This window comes from Ornithodoros turicata, chromosome 8, assembly GCF_037126465.1.
Source record: "Ornithodoros turicata isolate Travis chromosome 8, ASM3712646v1, whole genome shotgun sequence".
NCBI lineage: Eukaryota > Metazoa > Arthropoda > Arachnida > Ixodida > Argasidae > Ornithodoros > Ornithodoros turicata.
In genome coordinates, this window is record NC_088208.1 from 23,191,993 (window position 1) to 23,212,187 (window position 20,195).

The 20,195-nt window shown below is 42.5% G+C and overlaps 1 protein-coding gene and 1 long non-coding RNA gene across 5 annotated transcripts in view; one reads left to right on the forward strand and one right to left on the reverse strand.

Moving 5' to 3' along the window:
• The window catches only part of LOC135366716 (GATOR2 complex protein WDR24-like), a 134,939-nt gene extending 121,853 nt beyond the window's left edge, over window positions 1–13,086 (forward strand). For 2 of the 3 annotated variants that reach the window (XM_064599549.1, XM_064599547.1), the window contains 13 exons: window positions 538–648; window positions 732–848; window positions 963–1,040; window positions 1,395–1,539; window positions 2,213–2,429; window positions 3,762–3,963; window positions 5,269–5,585; window positions 6,766–7,000; window positions 8,034–8,341; window positions 9,548–9,823; window positions 10,443–10,545; window positions 10,605–10,797; window positions 12,441–13,086. In XM_064599549.1, the coding sequence (XP_064455619.1) occupies window positions 552–648; window positions 732–848; window positions 963–1,040; window positions 1,395–1,539; window positions 2,213–2,429; window positions 3,762–3,963; window positions 5,269–5,585; window positions 6,766–7,000; window positions 8,034–8,341; window positions 9,548–9,823; window positions 10,443–10,545; window positions 10,605–10,797; window positions 12,441–12,576 (2,424 nt within the window). In that variant the 5' untranslated portion in view covers window positions 538–551 and the 3' untranslated portion in view covers window positions 12,577–13,086. Of the gene's footprint in view, window positions 1–208; window positions 461–537; window positions 649–731; window positions 849–962; window positions 1,041–1,394; window positions 1,540–2,212; window positions 2,430–3,761; window positions 3,964–5,268; window positions 5,586–6,765; window positions 7,001–8,033; window positions 8,342–9,547; window positions 9,824–10,442; window positions 10,546–10,604; window positions 10,798–12,440 lie in introns of those variants that run through there. The other variant, XM_064599548.1, reaches the window with a different exon arrangement.
• On the reverse strand, window positions 12,887–20,191 carry LOC135366721 (uncharacterized). 2 transcript variants are annotated; one of them, XR_010414273.1, is made up of 3 exons: window positions 13,618–20,191; window positions 13,515–13,566; window positions 12,887–13,118 (listed from the first exon to the last, which is right to left on the reverse strand). It is a non-coding gene; the product is annotated as an uncharacterized LOC135366721 (long non-coding RNA). The 2 variants fall into 2 exon arrangements; XR_010414272.1 differs by having other exon boundaries at window positions 12,887–13,123.
• Between the last annotated feature and the right edge of the window lie 4 nt (window positions 20,192–20,195).

Here is a 20,195-nt window from a genome sequence, read left to right on the forward strand (position 1 = left end):
AAGTATCCATATCCAATACCTTATCGTTTTTTTGAACAAATGTACACGTGTGCGTTATGTGGAGTCCCATCAAATACATATTTTTCGCTACATAAATTTATATGAAAGTTGCGAAGTACCGTTACCTTGATTTTTTTTAAATTTCTCTCGCCTCCTTGTTTTGTTTTACCCTCTCAAGTCATTCATCCGTTCTCTCACTCTCACCCTCTGTCTGACGAAGCATGGCATAGCATCCCCGTCACGTTGGTTTTTCCCATTGGATTTTCCGGCTCTGATAAGCTTATCTAAGCGATAATGTCGGAGGACAACAGTATTTTGTCTGTGTCGCAGTGCGCTTTGTATACACGCAATGTTTACGTCCGGTCATGGTCACAAGAAACATGACTGTCCGGAAGGACTGACCATTGAGCATTGTGGTTGATTCCGCGCTACTAGGAACGAGAAAATTCACTGTCACAAGGTCTGACGCCCAGACAATATCATCGCTGTAATATCAATATCAACTGTTTGTTAAGGGCAAATTGTTTGACTTTTCAGGGGCAAGCGCTGCCATGGCGAACAAAACGATGTCCTGCATTTTGGAGGGTCCTGCGAACGCATTGGCAACAAATAAGGATGCGTCACAGGTCGCTGTAGCAGGCAGAAATGGTATGTTTGTGCCTGTCCTTTGTGCATATACACCCAGACTCCGGGAAATGTTGCCAACAACTCTCGAACTGAACTGTTTGCAGTGTTCAAAGTCTTTGACATCACCAATGACGAATTCGTGGAGAGGATGAATCTTCGAGTGGGAAAAAATCTGAATCTGAACTTTAGCTGCAGTGACGTTGCGTGGAACTCTGTTGATGGTAAGCCTGTTTTCAGGTGCGATTTTTTGCGATGTGAATACCACGTTGTTTCACGTCACTTGCCCATCACGTGCACGGCATGCCCCGGGTTCAATCCACGCTTCAATGTTGCAGACCATATTCTGGCCACAGCAGCAACGAATGGAGCTGTCGTGACATGGAACCTCAACAAGAGTTCTAGGTCTAAACAAGGTACTATAGCTCATCTAGCTGAGATATCATAGCACCTCTCACAGGTAGGTGACCAAGGGAGTGGTCACATGTTTATGAGAACCAATGGGGGTGGCCAAAGCTTTCTCCATAGCTCCACACTAAAGTTTGTTCAGTGGTTTCAGTCTTACTGACTGTGGCCCAAATACTGCATCAAGAATAATCCAAGTAATTCTTTCCGCCTCTACGGAATAATTATTTTTTCCTCTGTAGAAAAAAAAATGTCTCTTCTATACAATCGCATGTAGTAGAATGCATGGATCATGCAACAAATCACGTCTATTATAGGGTCCTTATATGTTTGTCGGTGTTCTAATGTGGTTTGCTTAATTTCAGATATGGTGTTCCAAGACCACAAGAGAACTGTGAACAAGGTATGCTTTCATCCAACGGAGCCCAACATTTTGCTCAGTGGGTCTCAGGATGGAACAATGAAAATCTTCGACATCCGCAAACGAGAAGCGGCAGCTACATTTCTTAGGTGAAGTTTATGACCGATTTCTCGCTAGCTTGGAAAAGCTGTTTCTATTTTTCCGCTCGTACCTGTTAAAGAAGGAGTGAAAGGCTTCTCCACAAATTGTTCATTTTTGGCCGTCTCTGATTGCACTCCAAGCAACACTCGTTGTTTCACAAGAACAGTAATCGTGACTGACTTCCACCTCAGTTTTCCTTACCTCATCCCAGTCTTCTTTATGGAAGCTTTATTTACCTCACCTATATCCTTTCTCTGGAAATGTTCATCACCACAATGTTCATGAGGGTGAGGTCATCCTCACTTTCATGAACATAGCAGACAACTTTTCAGTTGAAAATGTGGACCCTAGACTGCTCGCCACTCTCACTGGTCTCCTCAAACTATTCGTCCAATCATCACAGGAGATCATCTGAGGAAACCAGTTAGAGGCCTCTCTGCATTGTCGCGCTTATTGGGAGGGAAAGGAAAGGCACAAATTGTGGTCTACTTCCACTCATAAATGATGAATCCCACTCCCTTTTATGTTGATGTCAAGGTAACGGCATCGTTCATTCCGTGAGGGGAGTGCCCCTTTAAGCAGGGTTTTGAGCAATCCTAGAGTTTCACCACTCCTTCAAGTTCTCACCTAGCATTACGTGTTGTGAAGGCTGCCAGCATCATTTTTCTCCCGTCGTTTCAGCTCTTCTGAAAGCGTTCGCGACGTACAGTTCTGCCCACATAACTCGATCACCTTCGTGGCCGTCCAGGAAAATGGGAATGTGCAGATCTGGGACCTTAGGAGAACGGACAAGTGCGAGAGGCAGTTTACTGCCCACAGTGGTCCTGTATTCACCTGCGATTGGCACCCAGAGGAAAGGAAACTGCTGGCCACGGGTAGTCGGGACAAGACCATCAAGGTAAATGAGAAAATAGTTTACATAGTTAACTAAGTTAACAGTGAGTTAACAAAGTAATTTAAGTAGTTAAATAGTTAGTTAGTGCTCTCGCAAGGTTTTGGGGGTAGAATCGAGCCACTTTCATTTTATTAAATAATAAAATAAAGTTAATGTAGCTAATTAAATTAATTGGGGATTTCAAAGAATGGATTAAAATTAAAATAAATTAGTGATTGAATTAATTTAAGCCACTAAATTTCTTAAGTGTCAGAAAACGTAAACGATCGAAAATACGGATATTCTGCATCAAAGGTGCCTTGAAATGTTTGCAGTAATGCTGAAGTCTGTTCTTAAAAAGGCAGTGAAGGCCACCTCCAATAATTTTCATTTTTGCTGTGTCATGTTCTAAGATGATCGTAGCTAACCTCTAGTGCATGAGAGAGGTCTTTGATTGCGCACCCTCAAACATCCCTCAGCTCCTTGAAAGAGCTCGTAAGCAAATGAGTGATTTTGGATGTCACTCCGTGACGTTGAGAGCTGGCCGCAAGACAGTGTACAGCAAAAATATTATGCAAGGTTGGAGAATTGTGCTTAAGGTTAACCATCTTCACCCATTGTCAGTTAGGGTAAAATCCGAAAACACCCACGAAATGCAAATTCAGCAATCGATACTGCGCATTCGGCACAGCTGCTCAGCACGTCGTGTTCATTTCAGGTGCGAAAAGTGTATCTTTTTTTTTTTCTCCATCCCAAAAATTTTTTTCCTCCCAATTTCAACCTATTTTACGGCGTCTGATCTAAAACCCGGTCTTTGTCCTAAAGTTACAAAAGAAAAAACACGCAAACACATGTGACAATGCATGTTGAATCCTGATGGACTGATTGATGAATGAAGCGGGATTTCGAGCTACGCTAAATATCACTCCGTTGTTCCTTTAAGGGGGCACTAAAGCACAAAAATTTCTGCTTGCAGAACGAAAGATGTTGCCTCGACGCCTACACAAAAGGAACGGGAGTCATTGTTTGCGTCGTTCGTGACTGAGCAAAGAAGAAACAAAAAACTGCAATTTGAACTTCCCTCTCCTTCTCAAGAAGGCCAACAATGCAAACCACACTCACATTGACCAGTCCGCGACCCCTCGGCGGCGTCTGGCTTCTTGAGAAGGAGAGGAAGAGGGAAAGCACATATTGCGTTTTTCTTTCTTTCCTTTTTGGCTCATAAGTCACGAACGACGCAATGACTCCCGTTCCTTTTGTGCTCGTGTCAAGGTAACCGCATCTTTCAGTCTGCATGGAGACGTGTTTGTACTTTAGTGCCCCTTCAGAACCATCTTTCTTTTTTTTTGTCTTCAGGTGTGGGACATCAGTGCCAAGCCAGTCGTGTCGTACTGCATTCAGACCATAGCATCGGTTGCTCATGTCAAGTGGAGGCCTCAAAGGAAATTCCACCTTGCCAGCAGCTCCCTAGTTGTTGACTTTAGCATCAATGTTTGGGACGTTCGCCGGCCGTATGTTCCCTTTGCCGCTTTCACGGAGCACAAAGACGTCGCTACTGGTATGTGTTGGATGCACATTCGGGATCTTCCGCCAGTAGACTCGTTAATTCAAACAGATTTCAGAATTTTTGTTCAGCCCCTTCTGTTTTCAGTGTACAGTCAAACTCCTTTATAGCGAACACCTTTTTAACGAAAATACCACTACAGCAATTTTTTTTGCGGTCCCGCTGGACCCCTATAGGTTCAGTAATGGACATCCTTTTTAACGAAGATACCTTTACTGCGAATTTTTTTTGCTGTCCCCTGAGTTCCGTTGTAAAGGAGTTTGACTGTATTGAAAAGCCACTTAATAGACGATTTTTACAAGGATGCGCACGCATCCACCAAGCGCACAGCGCAAAGCAACATGGGAACTTTGAGGGACACTGCTCCGTCGTCTGCTTTGGTTATGGTTTACCTCAGCTGACGCTGCTGCTGCACACACCGGGAATGTTGTTGTTCTTGTTCTACCTCCGCCTCGAGGTATCTCGTAATGCACTAATGCGCTCTAAGGTCCCTTGAGTGTCACAGGTGGCACTTGCTTTTGTAAAAAGGTCTACTCAAACGACACTTTTATCTGCCCCAGTGGATCGGTTGGGAACGTGCCCTCCCACTAATCCCAAAGCGCCAGGTTTGATCCCTGCCGAGGACAGCAGAGAGGGTACAGGGTACAGGAGGAGAGCAGGGTACAAGTTGCTTAGACACGCCGTCTTTTCCAAGGAACGCTAAATAAAGTGTGTACAGATTTTGGCGCACGTGAAACAACACTCGGTTGAACTAGATTAATCCGCAGGCCGACCATTGGTTTTGCACTAACTTTTGCCTATTTCATCTTTTCGTTCCCTCATAAAATGCCCCTACTGGCAGAAAACAACTTCTGCATGTTGGCGACGACATATCTTGAGGGACCCACCCTTGAACACATTTCTCACCTCTGGAGGTATCTGTCTGCTAAAGAAGAGACTCGTGAAGAACTGCTTGCTTTGGCTGGCATTGTACATTTTTGTTTTGATCACAGAAAATATTATTTTTAATTTCTCTCCATTCGTAGACAATCAAGTTAATAAACTTGGTTAGAAACTGTGTTCTGTATGTGTAGTTGTCCATGTAACGAGTCATGATTTTGTCTTGCAACTCTTATATCTTCGGGGCTACAACTTGGTAAAACTCTGCTTACCACTTCTAAAAATACAAACAGAAATCTAAGTCTGCCAGAGTTTGAGTTAACGAAAGCCTACCGTAATTTTCATTACAAACACTTCTCGAATGCTGCACACTTTGTGAGCCTTGTGTCAGCAGGAATCTTCTTTTCGTGTCATTGACAGGCTTTGCTTGGCGTAGCGACCCGAAGGTGTTGCTCTCTACAAGTAAGGACAGTACACTGTACCAGCACGTCTTCCAGGACGCCGTTCGTCCTGCTGACCGGGCCAATGAACTTTCCGTCGCTCATACTGTTGGTTGCTATGGCGACGTGGCCTTTGTGACAAGCGACCGCTCTGGAGAAACAACGATAAGATCAAAAGCGAGCCCCCCTTATTCAAGTGCAGCACGTTTTCCTGCAGTCTTCAAAAAGGCCCCTAGCCTTGCTGACCAGTTTTCACCATCAAGCAGTGCTTTGGTTGTTTTCTCCAATGATGTGGAGGTAAGAAGGAGGTGTTCAATTCTATAAGGGTTGGTCAGCATGCTTTTAGGTTTCAAAATTTAGTTCCTCTGGAATCCACATGTAAGGTGTAATTCGTGTTTGGTTTAAGGTCGTGTCATGACATATGCATGACAAGATGCACGATGCGTTGTGCATCATGATTTGTCACATGCTGCATTTGCAGATGCACAGACTGCAACATGTCACTGTGGACCGTCGTGTTTCTGCAGCACCATTGCAGGAACTAGTATATTTGCTTTCACTGTAATGTTCCAAAATTTGCTCACATAATAAAATACAATGCAGTAGAGCAATTTGTCCCCAATTTTATTTCTTTTTACACCGTGCCACACAACATAATCAGTCTCGTTTTATTCTGAAAACACACTGTCCACCATTTTTGTCTCGGATTCACCACATCTGCGAGACAAGCACCATCATTGGCTTAGAGGCAGCTTCAAGGAAGCATTATGTGATCACCTTCATGTAACATAGCATTTTTAACATGTTTTGGTTTGGGCATGGTGCTTTGTAGTATGTATCACTTTTTTCTTCCTCTCTCTTCATTATTATTATTTCATTTTTCTTTCATCTCATGTTTATATCTCTCATTATTGCTCCTCCCCCCTTTTATGCTGCACAAGCTTTGACGGTAACATGAATTAAATTAAATATTTATATATTCATTACATCCCAGCTTGCAAGAGGACAATGATACCTAGAGCCTGAAGTTTTTGGGTTTTACCCGATTCTTCCCGCAAATTGGCAACCCGAATTGAAGGTTGACTAATTAGGGTGAAACCAGATTTTTACCCGGCAAATTGCCCTCACTGGGATCTCTGTAGAAATGCACAAACTTACTTATTTAGCAGCAAGTGCAGTTCCATCACCGTTTATACCAAACCACTGCACTTAGTTTGAGTAACTGAGCCCGATTTCTCCTCGAATTTAGCACACTGGAAGTTTTTTCACCCGAATTCGCACGAATTTAGTGCACATATTTATTTACCCAATTTTTTACCCCCCATATTTAGAAAAAAAATATTTCCCGAAAACTTCAGGCTCTAATGATACCCTAGATTCAGATGTGGAAAAATTTGGATAGAAGCAAATAAAGATAATTTAATTTGAGGGGGAGAGAGAGAGAAAGCGAGGTCGTCCAACATTTCTGAACCTGCAGGCAGTGTCCATGGACTGGTTCTTGGAGACTGCAAAATCATACCAATTGTGCGCACGACCGCTCCCAGAATTGTGTGAGCACAATGCAGCTGTTGCCACCCGACTCAACCGGCATCACATCGCCCAAACGTGGAAGATTCTGAAGACACTTTACTGTTCCGAGGAACCGCGCCCCAGCGGCGGTGAGTTTCTCGGCCTGGGACTCGCAGATGCAAGAGGAGCAGAAGCCGACCGCAGTGAGTTCAGTCACATACGTATTTCGATTAGTTATATTTTATGTTATTGTATTGTATTTTACTACCATTATTTTATAGATTAGTCTGCACAAGTTTACTTTTTCTCAGTGGAGGGTAGGGTTTCCCACGTGACCAGATTTTCAGAGTGGTGAAATTTTTTTTAAGATGTCAAGTACTGTGTGTTCGTGATTTTGTTTCTTTTCAAGAAATTGATTGACCGATTGAAGTTTTCGTGCAGGAGAAGCGCAGCACCAAAAAATGTTCAGTTTTGATTATGTTATTGTGCCAAGAGTTGTAGTTCAGCGAAAATATTGTCATGCGTCAAATAAAGAGAGCAGAAGAGGCTGCAAGATATGTTTTATTTCCTAAAGTGTCCCGAGCAGCAAAAACGTCTTCGCCGAATATTGTCTGTATATGGGGAATACTGGTCTAATATTATACCAGTATTGCCAATATCCTGCCAGTATAGGGCCAAGATGACGTGCTGCTTGGGGTGGCAGCAAAAGACACCGTTCTCAGGAGCGTGAATGCACAAAAGCTGATGATGGTGAGAACGATTCTGCCCCACAACATTTTGAACATCGAAGTTGATTTTTGACGTTTCTTGGGGAGCTACACTCTGCATAGACCCTGATGTTTTAGGGTTAAACCCGAATTTGCACCCCGAATTGAGGTTCACCTATCTAGGGTTAAACCTGATTTCTACCTGCAAAACTGCAGTTAGGCTAGGCACCTCAAGGCATCGACATACTAGTTTCTCACAAAATATGCGGCTGCCCATTACTTCTGGCACTCTGGATAAACGGTACAGTGAACGTTTATTCTACAATAATGCCCTATTTCTCCCCGAACTCAGTCTGATGGTAATTTTTCTGCCCGAATTTGCATGAATTTTCGACATCAATTTATTGACCCGATTTCTACCCCCCGAATTTGGAAAAATATAAAACCCGAAAACTTCAGGGTCTAACTATGCAATGCCCTCACCATGGCTATACATTGGTGCTGAAGAGTATTATCTCTCATCACAAAGGTTCTCAGGAAGGAGCAGCCTATCATGCGAGCAGGCACAACAGCAACACGACTCGCAGCAGAAACTTTAGCGGAGGCGGAAAGAAAGCTTCTGCTGCTGGTGTGGGCGTTGGCCGTCACCTGGCAGCCGAAAGGCAATCACAACCCGTACAAGAAGCATCGCATAACACTGGTGACGAAACTGCCTCGAGTGGACTTGAAGATGAGACTACCCTGACCTACATTGCAAGCGGCATGGGAAATGCCCAGGGGGATTTCTTCTTCAGCGAGGACGGAGATATAGGATCGACATTTGGTTTCAACCTACAGGTGAGACGTGACTGAGGACTGGATAACGCCACATAATAACTGGAGCCTGAAGTTTTCGGGAAATATTTTTTTCTAAATTCGGGGGGTAAAAATCGGGTAAATAAACATGCGCACTAAAGTCATGCAAATTCGGGTGAAAAGAACTTCCAGTACACTAAATTCGGGGAGAAATCTGTCTCGGTTACTCGGTGTAACTAGTGGTTTGGTACAGACGGTGATGTAATTGCATTTGCTGCCAAACAAGTAAGTTAGTGCATTCCTACAGACGTCCCAGTGAGGGCAATTTGCCAGGTAAAAATCTGGTTTCACCCTAATTAGTCAACCTTCAATTCGGGGAAGAATTGGGTAAAACCCTAAAACTTCATGCTCTAAGAATAACCTTTTTCATGCCATGCCTGCTATAATGTGTCCGACTCGCATTTAACAGCTTGCTTTGTAAGAGGTTCTTGTTAGTAAGAATGACTTGTGTTTGCTCTAAGTTCAGTTGACTGCTTGTAAAAGAATCCGGGATAAACAGTCATCTTTGTGCTAGTGGAACACATGTATCCACATTTTATAATGTGCTATTGGTAATTTTGTGATTCCATACGAAAAAATTTTAATTATATTATCAGCAGTCGTCAAAGTAGGTGTAGAAGATAATAGGTGCAACAGTAATGCACATCGGTGAATGCATACTGTGCTTTCGCTTGTCACTGGGGAAGGCAAAAATTGGGTACACGTAGTATACAGCAAATGTTCCCTGAGGATATGTAGTAATTACCTCATATATTTTTGACAGATATTTTTTGGAGTACTCTTTTTGCATATCAAGCGAAGTATGTATGTATGTATCTCTCTCTCTATCTCTCTCTCTCTCTCGTGCGCGTGTGTGTGTGTGCGTGCGTGCGTGTGTGTGTGTGCGTGTAAGAATTTTTCTAACCTACCCAAAGGTAAATTAGAGACATAGCACCTAACTTTAATTAGCGGGTGTAGGGTTGCCTAGCTCGAAAAATGAACTGGGGATCCAAGTGGTACCAGTTGGAGCACAACTGTAGTATGAACTGGGAGTGTAAGCCATGCCGGTTTGGTGTTGATTACGCACAGCATAAACGTGGATATGTCACCATCAAGTAACGTCTACTGGCAGCATTGAAGTCTCAAGGTCATTATTTGCTGTTTCTATAACGCCCACAAGCACCCCCACAATGTCCATTTTTGTCCCAGGCACTTACACTGGATGATGCTAACCAAGACTGGACCCTGCCAAACGAAGCCTTCGAACTCCGCCACCCAATAAGGGACTCCCCGCCGGTTCCCGACCTGGGGCATGACAAAAGCTCTCCAACTAGTGCAGATGATGATGATTTCAAGGAAAGCAGGAGCTTTCCGAGCGAACTCGATGACCACACTAAAGTGCTGACAATCTCTCGGCCTCTAGTCATACCTCCTTGGAATCCAAAGGAGATAGTCATAGAAATGCTGTACGAATACGTCGACGAGGTAAGTTTTGTATGCGTGCTCTTAGGCGGGGTTTTATGTATTGTGTAATTGGCTGCTGCTGTGGCATTCATTACTAGAACCTGAAGTTTTAGGGTTTAACCTGTTTCTTCCCCGAATTTGCACCCCGAATTGAAGGTCACCTCTTTATGGTGAAACCATACCAAAGTGCTTTCTGTTTTCATCTTCCTAGGAATTGTGATAAACAGGTTTTACAGGGTAAAAGCAAAGCCCTAAAAAGCAAAGTCCTAGGCATGGTGAACTAACATTTTTATGTCTGCTGCAGTGTACAACCCCGGGAGAAACGTGTATTGTCTGGAACCACTTAGTGGCGTAAAGTACAGGGGCTGGACAAGCAGTTAAGATAAACACAACATTTAAGCGTCACCAATGCTTAGGCAAGCGATCTGGAAGGCGGCGGTTGGCGAAAAGTCAGCGCGTGCCCATCAGCAATCTGCTTTGACTTGCAATCGGCAAACTTTGACACCATGGTCTTCAAAAACACTGCAATATATGTGTGCCTTGAGTGGTTATGTGCGTGACTTGATGCCTGAGAAGAGCTTTCTTCAACTGTTAGCCGACACTTATTTTATTGTCCACTCGCACTCCTCCTCGCTTATAGGGTGACGTGCAGACGTCCGTGTCAGTCATGATCGTGTTGGGCGAAAAGCTCAAGGGATACATCGAAGAATCGACATACGAAGCGTGGCTCCTGGCGTACATAGGTAGAAAGACGTCTGCAATGGAAGCGCTCGTCCATGCTGACTCTTCTCTTGCATTGCAGGGCTTCTGAGCCACTTTCAACTCTGGAATGTCACAGCACAAGTGATCCAGTTGTGCAATGTGCCGTCTGTGTCTTGCCTCAGTCAGCAGTCGACATCAATGCATACCCAGTGCATCACTTGCAAAAGGCCCGTTTCACGTGTTCCCTGGTACTGTGATAGGTGCAAAGCGCTGGCAGGGGCATGTGCAGTATGGTGAGTCATTTTTAATGTCTCTGTACTGTTGGGGAGTACAGCTCCAGTCAACCTTAATAATAACACTGGAAAAAATGTGGTCTCGTTCCCGAGCGCGATTACAGCAACCATTGGGGGCTATGAGGAAATATTAATTGAACAAAATTATTCTGTTAGTTTAATGCAAGGATTTTGGTCACTTAACATTCCCCCAGTGCCCCAAGGGTGGCTGCTATCGAGCTGGGAAATGAGACCGAATTTTTTTCCAGTGTTATTATTCAGCTTGACCGGAGCTGTACATGACATTAACACTGCCTTATGCGCCTGTCACACGGCAAACTGAATGTCATTCCCAGCGAATGACATTCGTTCAGTGCTGCATGGTGACACCAAATGGCATTTCAGGAAACTGGCATTCGCTCGGTGAATGAGTTAGGGGAGCTCCTTCGCTTTTCCCTCTTCCACCAACTATGTACTCTCGAGGGCAGAGAGGCGGCAAAAAAAAAAAAAAAGTTAATCAGCAAAATCGAAAGAAACGTGAATGGAACGTTATTGTACAATAAGTTTTTTCACGTTTCTTTACGAAGTTAAAGGCAAGAGTCTTTGCACAATTTTATACTATTGTTCCTAGTCAACTCGTTCAGTGTCAAGTTGATTCGTATCATGCCTGAACACAACACACCGTACTAACCACCGTCTTGCCTGTTAGTTGAGATTTGGTTATGTACCTGTTGTGCCTTCCACGATCATCAAATGAAGCAAATAGTTTAGTTGTGCCAACAACACCCATAAGTATAGTTTTTAAAGCAGACAATAACTTTTATAAAGACAACATCGTCAAGCTGGGTATTTCGCGGATCATCATTGGCAAACATATTTCTTTACCATGGTGCTCCATTTTGCTCAAGCAAATGACATTCAACATGACTGTCAATCATTGGGAATGATATTCACTTTGCCGTGTGGCAGGGGTATTAAGTCCTTTTTAATTTCTATATTACTATAGTGATACAAATCAGTGCTCCAAAATGTAGTACAATGTGTACTGGTAATAATAATAAAATGTGTACTAGTATGCAAATTTTTTAGCTTTAGTTACCTAATCTGTCAGTCAACATTCATCATATGAAGGGTAAACCCCAGCTTTCTGTGGTGGAAAAGTAATTTTTAAGTGTGCGGTTGAATCCGAATTTCTGTCGTCGTTCATGTGGGCAAGACACCACAGTCGCATAACAGATTCATCAACATTCAGATTCATCGTCAGCACAAATTATTAACTGAAGAGTGAATTGCATCATTCCGCAGAATTTCCGATGAAAAAATGCTACTCCGCGGGAAATCATCATTTCCGCAAAATTTCATGGAATCGCGGAAAGCTTGGGGCTTTAAGGAGGGGGTGTCCAGTAAGTAAGTGTCAATTGGCTATTAAAAAAATCGTGAAATTTTGTTTTCAAAATGTTTTATTTATGCTGGGTTCTACATAACTTAAATTACACCTCTGTGGACTTTCCACCATTATTGACACAAGGCCTTGTGTTTCAGGGTTACAACCCAATAAAACTCATTTTTACTCCGCAATATAATATCGATAATGATACAGAGGTGATTATGCCTCAGCACTATCTCACCTTAATCGCAGAATCTTTCTCTTTTTTTTTTTTCAGCCACGAGCCTGTTCGAGGCCTCTACATTTGGTGTCAGGGGTGTTGTCATGGTGGCCACATTCACCACATGAGGGAGTGGTTCCAAAAATGGAAGATGTGCCCTTCGGGGTGTGGTCACCTCTGTGAATACACATAGGGCACCCTCCTCTCCCATTCACCGTCCTATGAACTCTGGTGGGTGAGTCAGTGATAGGCCAACTCGTGAACCCCATGGGTTTCTGTCATTAGCTGGAACGGTGCTGGGCAGATTGCCGTAGCCGTCACCAAAGCTGTTACCAAAGACTGTGATCATTGCAACGTTGTAAGTATTGTACAGTAAGATGTTTTTAGTTTCACCCACTTTTAGGAAGACACAAGCGGAGAAAGTATTTTTAGTACTCGGATGGATTTCTTGGGCCCGAAAAATGCTTGACCCGATCATGGGGTTACCTGATAATGGGGAGAAATGAAAGTAAGCAACAAATTGGGAGAGTTTTGTGTGAACATCACACATCATTTTTTGTGTGCGTATGCATCATTCATAAATTTCACTTGACACATGCTTCTCACTGCCTGTATTCGGGTGAATGCCTGCACTTGTTGACATCCTTCCAATCGTCACATTTGTTGCGTCCGAACGAATAAAAGGTTGTGTGGTTATCAAGGATGGGCATGTCCCTGTGCTGCTTCTCTATGGGTCTGTGCTAGCATAGAAATGTGAATAAAGTGAAGGTGATAGTTGCACATTCATATTACACTCAATACATACGGTAGAACCTCGTTCATTCAAGCTTGAGGGGACCACAGATTTTTGTCTGAATTATCAGGAAGTTCGAATTATCAGAACCTGTGTTCCGGAAGGGTTAGGCACGGCGATCAGCCGTTCAGCTCTCAATTGAGGCGGTAGTGGTAGCGCCAGCACCGAAAAGTGCATCATCAAAGGTCAGGAGGGAATGAGAAGTGCGAATTAACCGGAGGTGAGGTTCGCTGGAAACAGCAGGCCAAACAGAAAAAAGTTGTTTTAATTAACCGGGAATTTGAATTGCTCAAGTTTGAATTAACGAGGTTCTGCTGTACAATGACTATATTACACACCTGAGGACATTTTCCTCCATGTCAGCGGTTTTGTATGCTAAGGTGGTCCAAGCTGTAAAAGAGCACTTAGGAAATATGGTCCAGGTGTATTGAAAATACATACGTAGTTTTGATGCGTATGAAATGCAACACACATGAAAATGTGGCGTTTATTTCAGAATTGTGTTGATTGGTAATCTTTTTTTTGCTGAAGAGGAACCTGCGTACACAAACATCAAAACAGCAAATGCATTTAATAGCAGGCATAAATGGAAGAAACATTGTCACCAGCATTAGGTCACAGTAATTTCAGCTTCATCTCTAGTAAATATAGCGGCACACATTGGAGAAAAAATGTGTGAGACAGTACTACACAGAGAATATTGCACATTTCGTATATATGTGCGTACGCCAACACATGTCCCATCAATGTGCAACAAAATTCTGCATGGGCATGCTAGTATTTTTCGAGTGATACCGTCCTGAAAAAGGCAAGTGTTCAAAGCAGAATAAAACATTGTCACAAATCTTATTCTACAGCACAGGACAACCATAACTAAATCTATCCAAACATATTTACTTCTCTCACACCTAACAAATGTTGAAGACTGTGATCCGTAGCATATCATGTAAGGCAGAATGAAAGACCGTTAGTATTTGGCATAATTATGGAAAGAGTAACATGGGACACAGAGCAAGTATTAACTCATGGTGGCCCGATGAGGTTCATGAGCAAGTCAGGTTGTACAACCCTGTCACATGGGCGGGCAGTCTTCAATTATCATTGGAATCAATGGCCATTGAAGATGCGTACAGCGCCACCAAGTGTATCAAATGGGGTTATTTAGCAATTTTAAGTCAAGTGTATCAACTTCTCAAGTGCATTAGATTTAATGCTCTCAGACACATTGCCACGTTACACGCGTGGTGGCGCCACGTGTTCGTTGTAGTGCCGCATATTAAAAGTGAGTCTGGCCATTAGGAGGAGCCTAAAAAAAAAAAAAGGCTCGACCTGTCAATTAAACTTGAGCGTTTTTCATTGGCTGCTGTTTTCTATGGGGCCCGCCACCACACCAAAATTTTCCCGAAAATGGCGGTGTAGCTTGGAACGGCGAAGCGAAAATTTCATGAAAAAAAATTTTCATATATTACTTTAATTTTGTTCTGTAAGGATATATTCTCTTGTAGTTATCTTGGAAACCACCTTTAAATTCCGCTGTAGTGTCGACGTTTACGTGAAAATATGTTTCGTCGTCCTTGTTAGGCCTAGTAAAGACAGCGATCTTGAGACAATAGCTTGAAAAACGCCATGGAAGCATAAAAATTTGTATAATATGGCAGACTTTTATTCATGTACACACCTTTGCCCGTTCGTGATTCAATCTTGTTATGTTTCACAGTTAAAATACGTATAATACCGGCACTCTGTTTCAACAAGCGGATCTGCCGGCCAATCAGTTCTGCTAGCAAGCTGTTCTGCATATTCCTGACATGCCCCTCTCCACCCAGATGTCATCTATAAAAGTGGCTGCAAAATCCATTATGGTGGTAGGTCGCTAGGGAATATCCGTACCAATCCTATCCAATCCAGTTTACCAAAAATGGCGGCATCTAGTGAATACAGGTGAAATATAGCTTGGATATCCCGGGACTAATAACTAGCTGTGTATTGGCTCGTGATTGGCCAGAGAGCTCAAAAAGTGGGTGGAGCTCCAGGTATAGGAAGGTCCCATTAATGGCCGTACTCCCCTTTTTTTATACATGGCTCTGGTTCAATGGCCGTTGGTTTCACTGACTATTGAAAACTGCCCATGTGACGGGGGTGTTACATTACTGTATCAGCAACCCCTATCCGTGCCTTATCAGGCGATGCCGTTATCTGATCAGCAGCACCGAGCTGCTCTGAGGTATTGGTGCTGGATGAGCACTTGGAGCTTATATTTGTGTGAGTGCATGTAGTTTTCACACTTAGCATCGCGTGAATTTTTTAGTGTTCAGACTATTATTGAAAGAGTGATTGCACTGCGAGTGCTGTTGGCATAGATGAAAATGGAATGTGAAGGCAGCTGCATTGTACACGCATCAAAATCAATCCTTTACAATGCTACACTGATTAATTGACTAATAAGGTCAATATGTGCTGCGTGTTTGCATGGCCTTCTCTGTTATGCGTGGGGTGAAGTAAAATATCTCGTCATACTATAACTGCTTACTTACTGCTTTAACACTCATCAGCATGCAAATAAAATGTTACTGGACACATTAAAAAAAACTTGTATGCAAACAATGGACCAATGGTTCCAATAAGAAATTTTCCAGATGCATGGTTGCTTTCTTGTAGCTTTCTTGTAGCTTTCTCTCAACAATCAACCAATTCTGTAATTTCTGTCTTGGATGATTGGTGACAGTATTTAAGAGATGTGGTTTGGCTCTCACCAATGACAAAGCCTTGTGCCCAATTACAGTGTGTTAACTGCCAGGTGACAATTCCTAACAGCTGATGGCATCGTGCTAACGGTGCTGCGGTGAACCCAGCAGAGGCTGTGCACAGAGAGCATAGTCGTTCAATGCAAGGGACAAGTTCAAGCGTGCCATATACCATGTCCTGCAACACTTAAAGCATTATATGTAGTATGACCTGTCTAAACAGTCCAAGCTGTGCCTGCATTGATGCTACAGGAGCATGCATCCACCCTTGCTTCCAGTGTAATGAGACCAGTCCAATGGTATATTGCCCTATGCTCTTTGCTTTGGAGGACTGTAGCATTTCAATATTTTAGTTTCTTTACAGCCTGTTTGCATGCTGGAGTATTGGCGATAAACATTTCATAATGCAAAGCCATAATGTAAAGTACATATTTGTTTGTTGCTTTAGAATACTTTCCTCTGTTTAAATGCATAGAGCGCATGGTCTCAACTCAAGCTCATCTTTTTTTTTTTCTTTTACACACTTCATACAAACGTTAAACGTTACTGGGCGTGCACTGCAGAAGACAAACATCAGATAATCACATCTGCAAGGAATACACACCCTCTCCTGATACATAATTCATGTTCGGAGACATGAGTACAGCAGCACATTAGGAAAACCCAGTAGCATAGCTAGAAATATGTTTTGGGAGGGGTTCTTCCAGGAACTTTCCATGGGGGAGAGTATTTATCCTATTCTTCCCTCTCCCAAATGAACTACCAATGGTACAATTTTTAGGTGAGGGGATGAACCCCCCCCCTCTCCCCTTCTGGCTATGCCACTGGGACAATGCTTAACAATGAAAAGTATAATGCACCACATAAGAAAAATTTGAGATCACATTGATCCATATTCAGGCTTACATGGGTTGGAGTTAGAGCCCTGAGGCAGAAAAGCAGGTATATATCACATCGTGCAATAAACTAGAAACAAAATGTCTCAGAAACGTCTGCACTACATTCAACATACGCATACACAACACATTACTGCAGACCGGTAAATCGACGTAATCTGCACAGTGGCATATTCCGAGACTGACGCATGAAGAGTGTTTCACATCACAGTTTGAGATAGGTCATCACTCGCACATTGCAAACAGTATGCTGCATTTCGACCGTTCTTCAGCACATGCAAAGGGTGGTTTTCAAGTTGAGAAGCGGTGCTTCGCATGCTGGGTCTTCGAACTTCGGTCCGAAATTGCGCTCAATTGGAGCAAAGCAAAAAACTTTATAAGATTTGGCTTTAACGACAACCAAGATGAGTTCGCCTGGGAACGCCTGCCCCCCAAAGAAGTAAGGTACTTTAACAAATACTTCGCACGTACTTCTCTTATGACAAAGATAAGATTTCGTGACAAATCATGCATGTTTCAGATTCGTTAGGTGTGCGCTTTAAAATCTCTATCTTTTGCTGTGGGAAATGTTCTGCTACAACACGGTCAATCTGACGCTTCCGATAACAAACGTAACGAGCAGCCTTTCAGATATGGCACAATAAACTGTAGAGGCAGTATTTTACGCAGCAATCTTTGGCACTCTGAGGATAGTACGTACGTATGTAATCGTTTCCTTTTAGTTTGGGACGAAGCTGTGACTTTAGTGATATTCTGTTCACATTATGAGTTGATAATGTTATCACAGCCACGCACAATTCAACGTGATAAGTACACGGCACAGCATTTGGTGACAAGCGCCTACACCCCTTAGTTAAATTTTCGTTTATGCTGATAACATTTTTCCAAGGGTATGCGATACATTTTATGTCCCTTTTCTGCAGAGTTAGTGCATTTAAGCTCCGAACATCCGCTTAGTTTTACGTTGAAAATATGCTTACTCTATACGGCTCCAGCGCAACTTTGGACCAGAAGCGTTAATCTACATGACATTGCAACTTCCCTTACATCATTTTGACAGGAAGTTGCAAACCACCCAGCACAACTACAGACCAGAAGCGCAAATCCACATGACACTGCAACTTCCCTTACATCATTTTGACAGGAAGTCGCAAACCACCCATAAGACATCTATAGGTAAGCAACTGACTAGGTGAGCCAAAAACAAGGAAAGAAATAACGCTGTCCAAGCTATGGCATAGATGACATGCCATGAATTGTTGTCGACTTGATATTGCTTGGCTCAAAATACAGATGAATTCTAAACCCCCAAGAGGAATTTGATTTAGGAAATTCCCCTGCAAAATTCCACCGGTAGTGAGGCTTCATAAACTGTATCCTTCTTTTTCTGCCTTTTTACTGTGCACGGTCTACTCTTTACAAGATGCCATTATTCATTTTTGGTATCATTATCTTGGGAGACTCTGTGTACACATTTCTACATTAGCATCGGACCTTATCGAGTAAGCTGTTTAATTATACCCAGCTGTTTTTGTTTTTTTTTCTTAAAGCCCTAGCATGACTCAACTGCGCATGTACTACTCTAGTCGCTGTATGTTCACTTAAAAATATTCTTAAGTAACACTGTGTGCAACTGTATTTTACAGTGACACTGTTAAAAGTATGTGCCTGACGAGCTTTGCATTTGCTCTAGCTATGCTAATTGAGTTAAATTTTGACCTTGTATATTTACACTGCTACCTAGAACTGTAAAAATACATTGCATAAAATTGCCATGCATTGTAAATGCATTGGGGTCTAAATTGTATTTACCTGTAATGCTCCTTCTGACCCACATGTTCATGTTCAACATTTACACATCATACAGGTAAATGCCCCTTTTAGCAACGAAAACTACTGTGTCACACAGTAAGCAGCCTTGTGCAAGTAGAAAGCGTAGGTATGCCTTATCGGCACCCGCACATAAATAACAAAATAGCATGTGTAGAAACCACAATGCACAACATAAAAGACCTTCTTAAAAAAAGACCAAACATTTTTACCAGACTTTGCCAACTGCACTGGCTGTACAGTGAGCTACAACATAGGTGTGCAGTGTTGCAGTTCTAGTGCCATGTTTGTAGTAAATGTCATAACGTTCACATTTTAAGAAAGTTTTATGACATGTCAGGACATGAGGCTGGATTAGACCATCTCAGTGTTCTTGCACGTGAAGACAGTGTGGGGTTCCAAAGCATCTGGAATCACCACACTACTAGAACACCATGGTGATTACTAGAGATGGGACAAATCCGAAATTTTCCGAATTCGAATCCGAATCAAAGGAAGGTTCTACAAATCCACGAATCTTTCGAATCCTTTCTTTAAAAAGAGTTTATAAAGTCAGGAAAAAAAAACACTGCTAGTGAAAACATGTTCTGAAGCAGAATATGATACTGTTGTTTAATGAAAAACAAATTAAATATTTTGTTTCAGTTTCAGGAGAAAATATACCCATATAGTTCTTCTTAAACATAATTTATTTAACACGTTGTTCGTCGACTAAAAGAAATGCATAAATTCTTGAGTCTGAATCGTTTCCATAAAACTAAGCAACAATCAAAAGCAAAACCAGGTCACTTTTAAACTTGCAATAATAACAGTTCCTGCCTGAACTCTTTCAGTCCAGAGCAATGTAAACAAACAAACGAGAAAACACCTGTTGGCTAATGAGGCTTTCAGCGGAGTCCGAAGGATGTTGGAACAAACGTGGTTGTAGGATTGGAGAGATTCAATTCGCCGTTTTGGTTACTGGGATTAGAATTCATGAATCTCGAATCCCTGCCTAAGATGGCACATCCCTAGTGTTTACTGTGAAGCTGGTGCCCTTAAAAGTTTCCCAAAGGCTGGTTATCATAGTCACATTCCAATTGTACAGCGAGTGCAGTTTGCAACATTATTCTCGGAATGTATAATCTCACCTTCTATGCAACTCAACAATGGCTGACAAAAATAAGTTATATAAATAAGCTTAATTTTAAAAATTAACAGGAAAAGGACAGTCTGCTGCAAGCTTACGGAACCACACTTAGTGACGACTGCAATTATGTCCCCGTAAGCTGATTTTTTTTAGGGACTTCAAGCTCGTACTTAAATCATCTGTCATGATGACATCGAGCCTATCCCTCCACTGGAGTGATTGGACCAGAACTTCGAGGTATTATCACCCCATGGCATGATGTGTGCTAAGAGTGTAGCACACTGTCCCCTGAAGCTAACGTACATACAGAGTGACTTACAGCTAAAACATTTTCACAACCATGAATATATCACATTGCACTTAAGGCCCTGTGTTTTTGGGTTTTGTGTTTTTTGAAAATCGGGGGGGGGGGGGGGGGGG